The sequence below is a fragment of the Miniopterus schreibersii genome, assembly GCF_964146895.1.
Source record: "Miniopterus schreibersii genome assembly, chromosome: X".
In the NCBI taxonomy this organism is placed as follows: domain Eukaryota; kingdom Metazoa; phylum Chordata; class Mammalia; order Chiroptera; family Miniopteridae; genus Miniopterus; species Miniopterus schreibersii.
In genome coordinates this window covers 50,711,799-50,728,705 of record NC_138104.1, presented here as the reverse complement: position 1 = coordinate 50,728,705, position 16,907 = coordinate 50,711,799, and the positions used below count along the sequence as shown (strand labels likewise).

The 16,907-nt window shown below is 37.9% G+C and overlaps 1 protein-coding gene across 1 annotated transcript in view; it reads left to right on the top strand.

The window, feature by feature from the left end:
- ATP7A (ATPase copper transporting alpha) overlaps positions 1-16,907 on the top strand; it is a 136,266-nt gene that overhangs the window by 53,332 nt on the left and 66,027 nt on the right. Inside the window, exons 2-4 of the mRNA XM_081126087.1 lie at positions 324-464; positions 14,131-14,620; positions 15,139-15,867. Coding sequence (XP_080982213.1) covers positions 345-464; positions 14,131-14,620; positions 15,139-15,867 — 1,339 coding nt within the window. The 5' untranslated portion in view covers positions 324-344. The remainder of the gene's footprint in view (positions 1-323; positions 465-14,130; positions 14,621-15,138; positions 15,868-16,907) is intronic.

Genomic DNA, 16,907 nt, shown 5'->3' with positions numbered 1-16,907 from the left:
CAGCCCACGGACTGAAGGTTCCCGGGTTTGATTCCCAGTCAAGGGCATGTGCTTCAGTTGCAGGCTTGATCCCTGGCCCTGGTTGGGGTGCATGCAGGAGGCAACCAATTGATGTGTCTCTCTCACATCATTGTTTCTCTTTCTCTTCTTTCTCCCTTCCACTTGCTCTGAAAAGCAATGGAAAAAATGTCCTTGGGTGAGGATTTAAAAGAAAAAGTACTGACTATATTTTATTAGTACTATATTTTCAATTACGGAGGTGGGGGAAAGTAAGGAAGTGTTATTTCCATGACTGAAATTAATGAATTCATTGTTTCTAATAGGAATGTAAAGAAGAAATCAAAATGGATCCAAGCATGGGTGTGAATTCTGTCACCATCTCTGTTGAGGGGATGACATGTAGTTCCTGTGTTTGGACCATTGAACAGCAGATTGGAAAACTGAATGGTGTACATCACATTAAAGTAAGTTACTCTTTGGGAATTAGTGAAGTCAGAGATTTCAAAATGGGTTTGGCTTTTCAGTGAAGTACAGGATTTATACTTTTTTTTTTTTTTTTTTACCATTTTGGATTTATTTGTGTGTGTGTTTTTCAAGGATTTATACTTCTTGTCTCTACAATATTCTTGTCTATGATTCAGACTTCTCGTAAGATCTTGAGCAAATTGACTTCAGTTTACCTTGTTTTTATTACAAATAAATTAGCTAATTGGCATATAGTGATTCTTTATGAAGTTTGATACAAAATTTCCTTAATTCAAGAGTCATCTGAAGTGTGATGGCAATATGTGGGTAATTCTTTTCCATGTCTGAAACTGTAGATGATTTCTTTTTCATGTCTGAGTTTCACATTCATCTTGGCCAGAGAGGGCAAAGTAAGCTTTGGACCCATTTTACTATTTGTATGGTGGGAAAGAAGTGTTTCTCTCATTTGTTGTCTACAGTACACACTCTGGTCAGCTAAGACTGTGTTGATGGTTGTGGCTAAAAAATTTTGTTTATATAGTATAATAAGCCTTCTGCTAAGTTTTCTGCCATGAAGGCATCCATAGGCATACTTAGATATGAATTTTCTACTTTCACATGCTCCAAAAGTAGGATTTTCTTTTGTATTCACCATCAACCTTCACATAACTCCAGTCTTAGAGGCTCTTCTCTCCCTCTCTCCCCTCTCTCCTGACCCCTCCACAAGTATGCTGCTTTCTTTAATTTGTTTTGGGGAGAGAGCCAAGTTGGAAGTGCTGAGAAGTGACAAAATCTACTATACTGCAGGTTTTGTCAAATTAGTTTTTCTTCAAAATATTTAAATTTATAAAAACATTTTGTAATTTTTTCACTAATTTGTAACTATCCAAAAATTAGACGGATATTTTGCAGTTAGTTGATTTGAAAAGAGCATGGCAGAAGTAACTTTACAACCTTTAGCCCCAAAGCTTTTAAAACAAGTTTAATTTCAGTGAGTAATAAGTATGATACCTGCACTTGATTTTATTCTCAAATGAAACCAATTAAACCTCCTCTGCTTGATCTAATATGGCCAGTGCTGGGGACAAGAATAGAAGCTAAATCTTACTGTCTGTGCTAATTGCAGTAAAGCTAATTGCATCAAGAAACTAGTTCACATAATTTTTCTCCAAGTGACTTAGGTACTTATTCTTTGTCTGGCAAACTATTTTAGATTAATGTTTTTTGTTAGATAAGCCAAGTACAGAAACCCGGGCACAGAAACTCACCAGGGCAGGAAGCCCTAGAGCCTAGCAAGGGGCAAAACTGAAAAAACAAGAACCTTGTCCCCAGGGTAACCTATCCTCCCCTAGCATATAGCTAGTCATGGGGTTTGGACCCCCTGAGTGTTCTTCCCTAAAGATAACTTCTAGGCCTCAGCTGTATTTCAGCTCCAGGCCCAAATAAGTGGCGCCCTGGTTGCCTCAGGACCAGCTACATTGACTAATGACCCCCTGCCCTGGCATCCACCAATCAGTGGAGACCACCACCCTGAAAGAGCGCACCTGGAAAGCTGATGAATATTCTATTGAGACAGTCCCCTGAGACCTCCCCGAAGATTCCTGCCTGCAAGAAAGAGATAAATATGCTCAGGAAGAAGGACCCAGTGAGGGCTCCCCACCAGGGGAGCATGCCAGCACCATCTCCATCCCTCTGAGGGGACCCCATGAGACTTGCAACCAGGGGAGCAGTGGGCAGCAGCAGCTCGTCCCCAGGTTCACCCCCTGAACCTGTCTCTAAGGTCCCCAAACCTTTCTCTAGGGGCCCCTTCTTTCTCTAACTTCTCAGTGAGCCAAAGCAGCCTAGCCTAGGTTCTCCTGTTGCCTCTTCTGTGCTCTTCCTTGTTTCACTGTCCCAAGTATATTTTGGCTGCCATCATGGACCCAATACCCTTTGACTCAATGCTGTGTAGCCCTTCCCTTTGGATATCCGCATCCCCTTTTAATAAATTTAATTTTTCTTTATTCACCTCTCTGAGATGGCTGTTTAGCCTGCTTGCGCCCCATCACCACATTAACCTTTCATTTGTTTTGCCAACATTTCCGTGTATAAATGAAGGACTAAATTCTGCTTTAACATTTGCAAGTACATTCCTCTATAGTTTCCAAAACAAACCTATTGCACTCCACTCATATGTAAGGCTGCTGTTTCTATCGCATCTTCCCAGAATTCACCTCTGTTTAATAAAGCCTGTTTAAGGTCAGAAAAATGTATTTGAATTGGATTAAGTGTAAAGGAAAAGTAGCAGCAATGTAATGTGGAAGCGCTTTGTGCTATCAACAATGATTTATACAGATCCCAGTGACAGATACTTAAGGCTATACTTTCAAGGGCCTGTTCACAACTTGATTGCTAAAAATAAAAGGAAACACAGTTTCTCTGCCTTTTCCAGCTCACCTCTCCTCCTTTAGTCCAAGGCCCATATTGTATAGAGTATAATTTTGACCTTTCTTCTTTTTTTCTTCCTTTAAAAATATTTTGCTGCATGGGGGAGGATGAAAAGGGTAAAGGAGGTCAAATACAAGGTGACGGAAGAACACTAGATTTAGGATAGTGAGCACACAATAGAGTATACAGATGTTGCACTATAAAGTTGCAACTTGAAATTTATATAATGTTATTAACCAACATTACCCAATATATTTAATAAAGATATTTTACTAAGTGTTAAGTCTTCTAGGCCCAGAGACAGATTTATTGTGAAGTTAATGAAGCTTAAGTTTCAGTGAGTGACCCCTTCTGAGACCCTGGACAGAGCCTTAGCAATGTGTTCACATGGCTACATATTTTTGCAAAAGTAAAATATTTTAACCACAATCCTTTAAGTCTGTTGTCTATTGCCACTTTGAATCCCCCTCTCTTAGACTTCCCCTTTGTGTTGGGTGGTATTGGATGTGCCATGGACATTTTGAGGATCTAAGGGGAGGTTCACTTTGGTGTTAGTAGGATATTTGGCTATATGTGGTTCTTAGTCACTTGTGTGTATAGTGACCTTTTTGCTAGAAATTCCGGTGTAGGGATGGCTTTCAGTAATACTCCTACCACCCACTGACTCACCCAGTATTATGGTATAAAGGTGTAGGGCCCAGTGGAAAGTGGTAGGTGACTGATATCATTTCAAAGAGAATTTAAAACTAATCACTGCACAAGTAAACTTATGAAATGCCCTGAAATCTTAAAGCTCATGTATGAAAGAAGCTGATAGTTTCCCTAAATTTAATAGCTCTAAAAATTTATCAATATCTAGTTGTGACATTGAAAGGAAATTTTCTAAACTCTCATTAATAAAAAATATTTTGACTTATGAGAAAGACAAGTATCTTTCGCCCAGCCAAAAACAAAAAAAAGTTCCAATTAGAAATCAAAAGATTGATCTCTATATGCTCATATGGAACAATATCTATTTGCTAAGTGAAATAAGCAAGATGCAGAACAATATGTATAGTGTGATTCCATTTATGTAAAAAGGGATATATATATCTATGTATTCACACATATAGGGATATACACACATACATATAAACCGTTTTATATTCATCGTCTATTTCTGGAAAGATACATATATAGCAAACCGATAACTGGTTACCTTTGGGAGAGGGATTTTACTCTGTACATGTGTTATTTTTTCAAGAATTAAACAATAGTTATTTTCGCCCAGCCAGTGTGGCTCAGTTGGTTGAGCGTCGTCCCAAACACCAAGAAGTCACCAGTTTGATTCCCCAGTCAGGGCACATGCCCAGGTTGCGGGCTCGATCCCCAGTAGGGGCCATGCAGGAGGCAGCCAAATGATGTTTCTCATCAATGTTCCTGTCTCTCAAAAATCAATAAAAACGTATTTTAAAAAGTTATTTTTAAGGGGAGTAAGGAATGTATTGATCCACAGGGTGAATTTAGTTATTGCTATCATCTAGGTGGTCACTTTTTAAAAGGATAGTCTATATTACACACAATAGTGTGGTGATAGCCTGAGGGAAAAGGGTGTGGGGGCTAGGTAGCAGTAGGCAAAAGAGGGGGTACAGAAAGAGACTTTGTTTGGGGAGATGAGTGCATGATACAGTGTCCAGATGATGTTTTATTGACTTGCACACTTGAAACCTGTATGGTTTTGCAAACCAATGTCACCCCAATAAGTTCAATTTAAAAAAATAAATAAGAATAGTCTATATTAGCAGAATGGATGGCGGCCTTTATCTGCATAAAGGGAAAAAGTACTCAAAGAACTTGCAGTTTCAGTTTCAAGGACAAAGTAATTTGCTAATAAGGCATGAACCTTTGGAGTCATTCAGCACTTATATCCAATTAAATTTGTTTTCACATTTCCACTTTCGAAAAGGCCAGTCAGTCCCAGAGCGAGACCTTCACATTATCTGCCCATTTCATTTAACCCCTGACAGAGTGATTAAGTCAAACATCAGGCCCTGGCTGGTTTGGCTCAGTGGTTAGAGCATCAGCCCGCAGACTGAAGGGTCCCAGGTTCAATTCTTTCCAAGGTCACGTACCTCAGTTGCAGGCTCAATCCCTGGTCCCGGTTGGGGCACGTGCAGGAGGCAACTAATCAATGTGTCGCTCTTACATTGATATTTCTCTCTCTCTCCCTTTCACTGTCTCTGAAAAGCAATGGAAAAAATATCCTCAGGTGAGGATTAAAAAAAAAAAACACAAAAAAACACTTCAGGTTAATCCCTTTAAAGTCTAGTCTTGACACTGGCAGGACAAACAAGAGTATTACACTAATTTACAAACTTTACAATTTAAGACAAAATTCCCAAAATGTATTTAAGTGCTGAAGCTGCAAAGAGAAATAATCATCTGTTCTATTTATTCAAAAATTAGAGACTCCTTGACTATTCACTCTCCTTGAATTCTGTTAAAGCTCTAATCTGTTCCACTGTAGCATTTTTTCAATAAAGCAACCCCACTCAATTTAACATCACAATTACATTACTTCATATCAGAGTTTTATTCCAAATACTACCAGAGCTTCCTGACTTAGTTGAAACAAGGTCCTCTCCAAATCTGGTTCCCAAATTGACTGCACACTAGTCTTAGTAAATACAACCTCAGAAACTATGATCTAGAAATTTTAAATTGTGACATTCTAAAAAAGTGAGCCATATTTATGTATTAGCATTTTGAGGTAAATTCTGACTGTAAATTGTGTCTGGACATGGACAGTTTTCTATATGATTCCTAGAAAGAGGTGAATCCACCTTTTGTGGCCTCTGAAGCGTAAACATTTCAGAGGACTGTCTTTAAGAAAAATAATCCAAGACTAAAAAAAAAAACCCCACAAAATTCTGTACAAAAGTAAGTATTCTGAATAAGTAACAAAATTATAAATTACAAATTTTTTAAAGCTAGCAAATACCATAAAATCCATAAAAATAACATATTTACTACTAATGCCTGGTGCACCTACCTCTATAATATTTTATTTTCCTATATTTTTGGCTGTATACTCTGCTGCTTCATTTAACAATGATTTTTGTAAAAATATTTTTCAACATAGAGAAAAGAAAGATAATCGTCTTTTTTAAAAACTATAGAACTTTTATTTTTTAAATAATAATTAGCAGTTTTATTATGCTAACATTTTTGGAATATCTTTTATTGATTTCAGAGAGAAGAAAGGAGAGGGAGAGAGAGAGATAGAAACATCAGTGATGAGAGAGTTACTAATCGGTTGCCTCCTGCACGCCCCTGACTGGAGATCAAGGCTGCAACCCGGGCATGTGCCCTGACTGGGAATCAAACCTCAATCTCTCTGATCATAGGTCGATGCTCAACCGCTGAGCCACGCCGGTCAGGCTCAATAGCCATATTTGAAGTGTTCAATGGCCAATGTAGCTAGTGGCTGCCATACAGGACAGGGTATATTTAACACATTTCCATCATTGCAGAATGTTCCATTGGACACTACCACTCTAGGTAATTTTTCTGATAAAGTACTAACATTTTACAAAGAAAGGGGGATTCTTTTCCTTTTAGGATCAAATACATTGTATCTAGTATCTATTAAAGAAGACCTGGTTTTGAGGTTTTTTAACTTTTTTTTTAAACTAAATTTATTAGGGCAACATCGGTTAATATCATTATATAGTTTTCAGGTGTACAACTTTATAATACTACATCATCTGTATATTCCATCATGTGCTCATCACCCAAAATTTAGTCTCCTTCTGTCACCATATATTTTTGTCATCACAATATATTTTGAACCCCTTTACCCTCTTCATCATCCACCCCTTGAGCTAATTTCCCCCCAAAAATGCCAATTTATCAGCATACCCAATGAGAAATTATTCTCAAAACTGATTTTAAAAGCAAAATTTACTTTGTCAGTAGATGGTTTTCTGCACTCTCTACTGCTTTAGCCTATCTTCTATTGATAAAAAGACAAGGAAATAAGGAAACTATGTATATAAAATACTATACAAAAAGTTTTATTGCCCTATGTTTTTTTCATGTTGCAGACTGAAAAACATTTCCTTGTTTAGTAACTTCTATGTGTGTGTTTTACAACTGGCCAACCACACACACAAAATTGTTCTCCTTGTGCCCTTTTGAGGTAATACCACTTAACTTTTCTTCTGAATGTTAGATATCAAAGAGACTTCAAGCCTAAGATCTCAAAGGAAACAAAAATAAGCAGCTCTTTTGTTTCTGTTAAGAGGAAATTCATACAGTGATTATCACAATACTGTTCTGGATGCCAAATCCTTGGGCAGGAAGCTAAAATGGCATTTATTTATTCAACAAATATTTACTGCATGCCTCTTATATGCTTGGCACTGTGCTAGCAGCTAGGGACACAGTGGTGAACAAAAAAAGGGCACAGACTCCATAGAGTCAGAAACTGCTGGTAGCAGTCTGATTCTGGTTCTGTCCAGCTCTCCTTTGACATGATCCCCACCAACGAAAACCACCTTTGCCTATTCCCCCACATTGTTCTAAAGTTTCAACAGGTTTTCTTTTTCTCAGAATCTTTCATTAGGCAAAAGCTGTTATTTTTATTTTCAGAGGACCAAATTTTCAATTATATCAATAGTTCCTTTGAAAATAAACATACAACAGTCTACAAATTATGAATGTGGCTCATAGGAAGGACTCAAGGTGGGGGACTATTTACTGTATTTAGCTGAAGGCAGGAGTGGGAGAATAGAAAAAAAAAACAAATGTTCTCTGTGGCCTCAATAGCATTAACAGTGGTGTAGAGGGTGCTAACTGTCTGCACAGATTGTAAAGATCCATTATTTTAATGCATATGGTGCTCTTTATCTACTGAAATGTATAAAATGAAATTCAGGCATAGTATACTTTATCTGCATGTGATTTCTGTAAAATTTGCATAAATATGCAAAGGCTGCATCAGCTATTCTCAAGCAAGATGAAATCTAGAACCTTGGAGAAATCACCCTAATTCGAAGAGCTGCAGTTCTTGAGAGACTGGACCAGATAATTCTTTTTAGTTCTAATTTTCTATAAAAGCTACAAACTATGTCACTACCACTTCTTGGGTTGTCATTAGTACACTTCTCTCTTTTGTACTCCATCTCATCTGATAATAAAAGGTAATCGAGTTTCCTTTATGAAGCCTATGAAACTGAATACATTGCCCAAGAAACTCAGCAAGAAAATGAAAGCTAGGATTTAAATGCAGGTCTGTGTAACTCCAAAGTCCATATTCTTTACATCTATAAATGATGAGATTGGATGATCTTCAATTTCCTTGAACAGCTAAAATTCTATGCCTGTAATTTGAGCAATGAGTGGTTTATAAATAAAAACATGTGAAAATTATTTTCTAGTATTTGAACCACATTATAGTTCTATGTTTGCCTTCCTCACTGCATTTCCTATCTTCTCCCATACTGGTTTAAATTTAAAAATTAGAGAATATATTTATTTGGGTTTTTATCGAATTGGCAATCAGTATATTCTAAAATTTCTCCATTTTTAAAAGTTACTTTGGAAAGTTCCTTGGTTAAAGTTTTAGCACATTGAAATTCCTTTATGTCCCCCTAGGAATTAATTTACATAAGTCATCACAATAAATTCAGGTTAGCATGCTGCAACAGTTAGTGTAGGAGTCTTCAGATGGTTTAAAGCCCACTTTCTTGCATTTGCATAACAACTCAACATAAAGGTAATCAGAGGCTTTTGAGAGTTTGAACTTCCTCTCTCTGAAATCAATAAAGACATATTAAAAAAAAGAAATCATTATAAAAAAAAAAGGAAGTATGGCTATTGAAATTGAGGAACTGAATTTTTAATCTTATTTAATTTTTTTGTTTTAAAAAATTATACAGTAAGGTTGACTTCTTTTGTTGTACAGTTCTATAATTTTTTCAGTTTGTTGAATTTTAACTCAGGTATAGATTCATTTAAGTATGAACAGCACAGTCCTATCACCACCCAAAACTCCCTTGTGCTGCCCCTTTATAGTCACTCCTATTGTCCCCTTTAGTTTAAATGTTTAAAATTTTAAAGTAATTTTTTGAATCAGAAAATCATTTGGCCTCAGGAGAGTGATATTAGAGCTTAGAAGAGAATCTCTTTAAAGACACAAAGACACAAAAGCCTTCATTTTATAGTGGCTATGTTTATATTGAATCCCTTTCAAATTATATTTCCAAAGTATATATGGTGTGGCTATTCTGCAGCTTTTTAATGGAAAATGTTATACAGCATATTCTAAAACAAAATATAAATTACTTTTTACTTTTTCTGTTTTGGATCATTTAGGCTAATAAACTCTTTCATAACTAAGAGCAACCTGACCAACTAGAATTATCAGTCTTTTTTTTAATCTTTATTGTTGAAAATATTACAAATGTCCCCCATTGATCCCCTCTACCCTGCACCCCTACCCCCAGGCCTTCACCACACTATTGTCTGTGTCCATGGGTTATGCATATATGCATACAACTTCTTAGGTTAATCTCTCCCCACCCACCCCTGCCTTCCCTCTGAGATTCTTCAGTCTGTTCTGTGTTTCTATGTCTCTGGATCTATTTTGTTCATCGGTTTATTTTGTTGATTAAATTCTACATATGAGTAAGATCATGTGTTGCTTGTATTTCTCTGACTGGCTTATTTTGCTTAGCATAGTACTCTACAGGTCGCATGATGCTGTCTCAAAGGGTAAGGGATCCTTTTTTACACTGCATAGTATTATTCCGTGGTGTAAATGTCCAAGAAGATGGTTGATATGATTTCAGTCTTCTTGAACTTGTAAGTTGTAGAGACTTGTTTTGTGTCCTAACGTGTGGTCTTTCTTTGAGAATGTCCCATGTGCACTTGAGAAGAATGCATATTCTGCAGCTTTCGGGTAAAATGTTCTATAAATATCAGTTAAATCCATCTGATCTAGTGTGTCACTTAGAGTCACTGTTTCCTTGTTGATTTTTTATCTGGAAGATCTATCCAGTAAAGTCAGTGGGGTGTTAAAGTTCCCTACTATGACTCTATTGCTATTGATTTCTCCTTTAAAGTCCTCCAGTAGGTTTTTTCTTTTGTTAGCTGTGTGTCTTTTGTTTTGAGGTGGGTCTCCTGTAGGCAGCATATATCTGGGTCATGTTTTCTTATCCATTCAGCTATTCTGTGTCTTTTGATTGGAGTATTTAATCCATTTATATTTAAGATTATTATTATTAAAAAACATTAATATGCCTTTATTGATTTCAGAGAGAGCAAGGTGGAGAGAGAGAGAGAGATAGAAACATCAGTGATGAGAGAGTCATTGATTGGCTGCCCCCTGCACGTCCCCTACTGGGGATGGAGCTCACAACCCTGACATGTGCCCTGACTGGGAATAGAACCACAATCTCGTGGATCATAGGTCCATGCTCAACTGCAGAGCCATGCCAGCCAGGCTAAGGTTATTATTGATAGGTACTTATTTGTTGCCATTTTATTGCTTTATGCCTCTCTTTCTCATTCTCTCTATTTCAACTTCTTATTACAGCAGTTCCTTTAACATTTATTGCAATGCTGGTTTAGTGGTGACAAACTCCTTTAGCCTTTTTTTTTTGCCTGGCAAGCTCTTTATTTCACCATCTGTTTCGACTGATAGCCTTGCTGATTAGAGTAGTCTTGGTTTCAGATCTTTGTTTTGTGTTACATTGAATACTTTATGCCATTCCCTTCTGGCCTGTAGAGTTTCTCATGAGAAGTCAGCTGACAGCCTAATGGGAGCTCCTTTGTAAGTAAGAGATTGCTTTTCTCTTGCTGCCTTTTTAAAAATATATATTTTTATTGATTTCAGAGAGAGGGAGGGAGAGATAGAAACATCAATGATGAGAGAGAGTCACGGATTGGCTGCCCCCTGCTGCGGATTGAACTCACAACCTGGGCATGTGCCCTGACTAGGAATCGAACTGCAATCTCCTGGGTCATAGGTTGATGCTCAACTGCTGAGCCACATTGGCTGGACTCTTGCTTTCTTTAAGATTCTCTCTTTGTCTATAAGTTTTGGCATTTTAATTATGATGTGTCTAGGCGTGAGCCTCTTTGGGTTCTTCTTACTTGGGACTCTCTGTGCCTCCTGAACTTGTGTGACTTTTTCCTTGACCAGGTTAGGGAAGTTTTCTGCCATTATTTCATCAAACAGGTTCTCTATCCCTTGCTTACTTTCTACATCTTCTGGTACTCCTGTGGTGCGAATATTGTTATATCTCATATTGTCCCACAGCTCCTTTAAACTGTCTTCCTGTTTTTGCCTTTTTTCCCCCCTTTTTGGATCTCTGATTGAATGATTTTTTTTCTACCCTGTCTTCTAATTCACTGATACGGTTGTCAGCTTCCCTTAATCTGCTGTTTATTCATTTCAATGTTTTTTTTTATTTCTACTATGCCATTCTTAATTTCCTTCATAGTTTTCATTTCTTTTATCATGCTGTTGAGCATCTTTATGATCAGTATTCTAAATTCTATATCTGATAGAGTGCTTATCTCCATTTCATTTAGCCGTTCTTTTGGAGAATTCTTTTCTTCTTTCATTTGGGACTTGTTTTTTGTCTCCTCATTTTGGCTGCCTGTTTGAATTTGTTTCTATGTATTAGGTAGATCTGCTAGGACTCCCAGTCTTTGGATGGTCTTTGGTGTAGGCCAATGTCAGATGCTGTTTGTGACTGGCTTTTAATATGCTGTTTGAAGCTTTTGCTCTACACAGCTTTTGGTTCCCTCTGCTGGGGCTGGGTGTGTTTGGAAAGGACCAAGATGCCCACCAAGGTCTGCTTTTCCAAGCCCTGGGACCATAACAAATCAGGCAAAGTCTGAAAGCACCCAGAGACTGATTGTTATCAGTCTCTTAATGAGCCTCAAGCCTTAGAAACCCCACAGGGTGGGGTGAGAAGTTTTCCAACAGCATGGGGCAATTGCTTCTCCCCTAGGCAAAAGCTGCTTGGATGGCAAATGTCTGCCTGAGAAAGATGTCCTCTGCAGTATGGGGGAATGACTCAGCACAGGAATTCAGATGGCTGCCCTCTGAGCTCTATCCCCTAAGCCAGCATCCCTAGATTTCCTCACATAGCTCTAGTCTACTTTTCCCTACCTCTGCTGGAGCCCAAGGTGAGTGGCTGCACACAAAACTTTGTGTGTTGGCCCTTTAAGAGGGTGCCTGCTTTTCCAGCTCTCTCTCCCTGCTGCTTTTCATGGCCATATGTTATGTGGGCTCCTTTCTCAGTTCTGGTGCTCTGGTCTGGGGAGCCCAGCTTGGGGTTTAGACCCCAGAGTTCTCAGTGGGACCCCCCCACAACTGAGATATCCCTCCAGACCTTCAGCTGCTGTCTGTGGGAGCCCAGCCAGCCCTTTCGCACCTCCACACTTCCTACCAGTCTCTATGTGGTCTCCGTTTTAGGTCCTTGGTTATGAGGGTTGATATCCAGCTAGTCTTCTGTTGATTATTAACGATGGTCTCTTTATATTTTAGTTGTAATTCCACTTTGGTCTTGGAAGAGTGTCAGTCAATCTGTCACCATCTTGGAATCTCCTAGAACTATCAGTCTTGAAAAAATTTCATGCCATGGGTACATTTCAAGATATTACCAAATACATAGCCATTGATTACCAAGTTAAAGGAGAAATAAAAATATAACGTATGTTAAAATAAGTGAAAGATTTAACTATATAATTGTTGTAGATGATTTAAAGTAAGGTTTCCTACTCTGAATTACTTTTAATTGTATTTTAGGGTTGTTTTTATTTCATGGGACAAAGCTTTTCAGCAGGAATTAATAATAATAATAATAATAATAGTAATACCCATACTTTAACTGCCTTTAGAACATTAATACCATACTATTGCCCAAAATCAACTGGTCTAAAACTAAATGCATCATCATCGTTTTTTCTCTCCACTACAACCTCTTAACTTCCTCCAGTTTTCCTCCTCTCTCTGATATCTACTTGCCCAAGCCAGAAACCTTTAAGTCATCGTACTCATCTCCTTTACCCTCTATACTCTCCTTACTAGGCCTTACCGTCCTAAAATATATCTTGCCACTGCCCCTTTTCTCTTTACCCCCAGTGTTCATGCCTTAATTCAGACCTTCTATTGTACCATTATTGCAATTACAGTAGCCTCCTAGCTGATCTCCCATTCTCTCTTGTCACTCCACTCCACCCCAACATAATCTTCCACAGTGCCTCCAAAATGATTCTTCTCTAAAAGGCAAATATGATCATGCCATCCCCCTGCTTAACTTTTCCACTGCTCTCTATTACCTCTGGAATAAATTTTAAATCATTATTGGCATACTAGAGGCCCTGTAATAAAGTAGTTGCTTAATTCTTCAGCCTTTCATCTTTCTCTACTTTTGTGCGTCTATTTGTCTGGAATCCCCTGCCTCATGTATCCTTGCTGGTTTCTGTTTGTCATAATATTCAGGTATTATCACTGCTAAGAAGCATTTTCTGATCTATATTCTCAGGAATGAATGGCTGTCCATTTTCTCTATTCTCTCTTTTAGTATTGTTCCCTGTGACTATGTCATGCTCAGCTTTGTATCTTGAGAATCCCAGTTCTTAGCACATATAATAAGTGCTTGATAAATATTAGTTGTTCAGTGTTTACTTTTATATTACTCACTGCTGCAAAGAACTGCTTTCCTATCTGTTTACTCATCTGATCCTTATGACAACCCGGAAGATAATAGGGCATATTTCGCATTTTTCAGATGGTAGAACTAGTGAGTATGGTTGGCTAATAAGTGGAGAAATAACACTAGAGCTCAAATCTTCTGACTTGCAACCCAGTGTGTGTGTGTGTGTGTGTGTGAGAGAGAGAGAGAGAGAGAGAGAGACTACATCATAAAAATTTGTAAGATATCAGCCAATGAAATGCACCCAGTCATGGTAGTAGTTCTAGGGTGTGTTTGTCTATGAGTGCGTTTCAAATGCCTGATCAGTACCTGAGTCACATACACCTACATATAGCTTTACCATTCCTGTAAGTACTCATGACATTTTGTGTTTCTTTCCAAAGATAATAGTAGTGATTAGAAGTAGTAGAGAAACTCCATTAGATTGAACTATTTGTTTCATTCTTAAATGTGGTGCAATGATTGTTTTTAGGCTCTATGTCATGTAATGTAATTAAACTGACTCTTAAATTTCCTTCCAAAGGTTTCACTGGAAGAAAAAACTGCAACTATTATTTATGACCCTAAACTACAGACTCCTAAGACCCTAAAGGAAGCTATTGATGACATGGGCTTTGATGCTATTCTCCACAATCCTAACCCTCTCCCTGTTTTAACTGACACTGTGTTTCTGAGTGTCATTGCTTCACTGACTCCGCCATGGGACCATATCCAAAGTACATTGCTCAAGACCAAGGGTGTCACAGATATTAAAATTTCCCCTCAGCAAAGAACTGCAGTGGTGACAATAATCCCTTCTTTAGTGAATGCCAATCAGATAATAGAGCTGGTTCCAGATCTCAGTTTAGATACTGGAGGTCTGGAGAAAAAGTCAGGAACTTGTGAAGATTACAGTACAACTCAAGCAGGTGAAGTCATGCTGAAGATGAAAGTGGAAGGGATGACCTGCCATTCATGCACTAGCACCATTGAAGGAAAAATAGGGAAACTGCAAGGTGTCCAGCGAATTAAAGGTAATACATCTGGTGTTACTTGTTTGTTTTATAAGGCTCAGTTTTCTGTTTTGGGCTTTTAACTTTCTGCTTTCTTCTTAAGCATGGGATTTGAATCTGTGGGACTGGAATGCTTATTGCTTCATTGAAGTCTGAGGTACAATGTATTCCAGGATTAATGTCAGTAAAGCTAATGATTAAAAGTTACATGAGTTTTGAAATAGCAGAAAAGGCAGTTAGGGTGGTGATTTATGGAGTTCAGAGTTCTTGATACAGCATAACTTGGTGTCTTCTTTATGTCTAATATATTTTTCCTCAGGCGTGCAGAAACTTGGAGACCATAGATATAGTGGTTATATCTTTTACTTTTTTCCAGTCTATGTCAATAACATTATCTGAAAAGAATAGAATTATTTTAAGAAAGGATAATAACAACAATGGGAGAGAAACAATTTTGTGTGGTATTGATTTTATCTACAGAATATTTTCTGAAGTAGCCCAGGAATAACAATTAAATAATTTTTCTTTTTATTAATTAGTCTCCCTGGACAACCAAGAAGCTACTATTGTTTATCAACCTCATCTTATCACAACAGAGGAAATAAAAAAGCAGATTGAAGCTGTGGGCTTTCCAGCATTCATCAAAAAACAGCCCAAGTACCTCAGCTTGGGAAGTATTGATATAGAACGTCTAAAAAACACACCAGTCAAATCCTCAGAGGGATCACAGCAAAGGAGTCCATCATGTACCAATGACTCCACAGTTACTTTCATCATAGATGGCATGCATTGTAAATCATGTATGTCAAATATTGAAAATGCTTTATCTACACTCCAATATGTAAGCAGCGTAGTAGTTTCTTTAGAGAATAGATCTGCTGTAGTAAAGTACAATGCAAGCTTAGTCACTCCAGAAACCTTGAAAAAAGCAATAGAGGCCATATCACCAGGACAATATAGAGTTAGTATTTCAAGTAGAGTTGAGAGTACTTCAAACTCCCCCTCCAGCTCATCTCTTCAAAAGATTCCTTTGAACATAGGAATGGGCCAGCCTCTGACCCAAGAAACCGTGATAAACATTGATGGCATGACTTGTAATTCTTGTGTGCAGTCTATTGAGGGTGTCATATCAAAAAAGGCAGGTGTAAAATCCATACTAGTATCCCTTGCGAATGCCAATGGAACTGTTGAATATGATCCTCTACTAACCTCTCCGGAAACTTTGAGAAAAGCAATAGAAGACATGGGATTTGATGCTACCTTGCCAGGTAATTATCCCTTTTTTCTTTTTTTCCTATTTATCATTTATTTATTCATTTTATTTTTTTATTGAATTATTGGGGTGACATTGGTTCACAAAACCAAACAGGTTTCAAGTGTACAACTCAAGAAAACACCATCAGAACAAAGCATTGTGTGCCCACTGCACCAAGCAAAGTCTCTTTGTCTCTCTATTTCCCTCCCATTGACCACCTCCACCTAGCCCCCATCCCCTTTTCCCTCTATCACCATATTGTTGTCTGTGTGTTTTATACACACACACACACACACACACACACATGTTTTTTTGCTTAATCCCTTCACCTTCTTTCATCAGCCTCCCCCAGTTCCCCTCCTGTCTGACAGCAGTCAGTGTGTTCCATGTATCCATGCTTCTGCTTTTATTTTGTTCACCAGTTTATTTTGTTCATTAGATTCTACATGTAAGTGAGGTCATATGGTATTTGTCTTTCTCTGACTGACTTATTTCACTTCGCTTACTACTCTGAGTCTATCCATGTTGTCATAAAAGGTAAGATTTCCTTTTATACAGCCCGGTAGTATTCACTGTGTAAATGTACCACAGCTTTTTTACCCTCTCATCTACTGCTGGGCACTTGGCCTGTTTCCAGATCTTGGCTATTGTAAATAACGCTGCAATGAACATGGGGGTGCATATATTCTTTTGAATTAGCGCTCCAGGTTTCTTCGGACATATTCCCAGAAGTGGAATCACTGAGTCAAAAGGCAGTTCCGTTTTTAATTTTTTGAGGAAACTCTGTACTGTTTTCCACATTGGCCATACCAATCTGCATTCCCACCAACAGTGCACTGGGGTTCCCTTTTCTCCACTTCCTCGCCAGTACTTGTTGATTTATTGACGATAGCCATTTTGACAGGTATGAGGTGACAACTCATTGTGATTTTAATTTGCATCTCTCTGATTAATGATGTTGAGCATTTTTTCATGTCTGTTGGCCATCAGTATGTTCTCTTTGGAGAAGTGTCTATTCAGGTCCTTTGCCCATTTTTTAATTGGGTTTTTTTG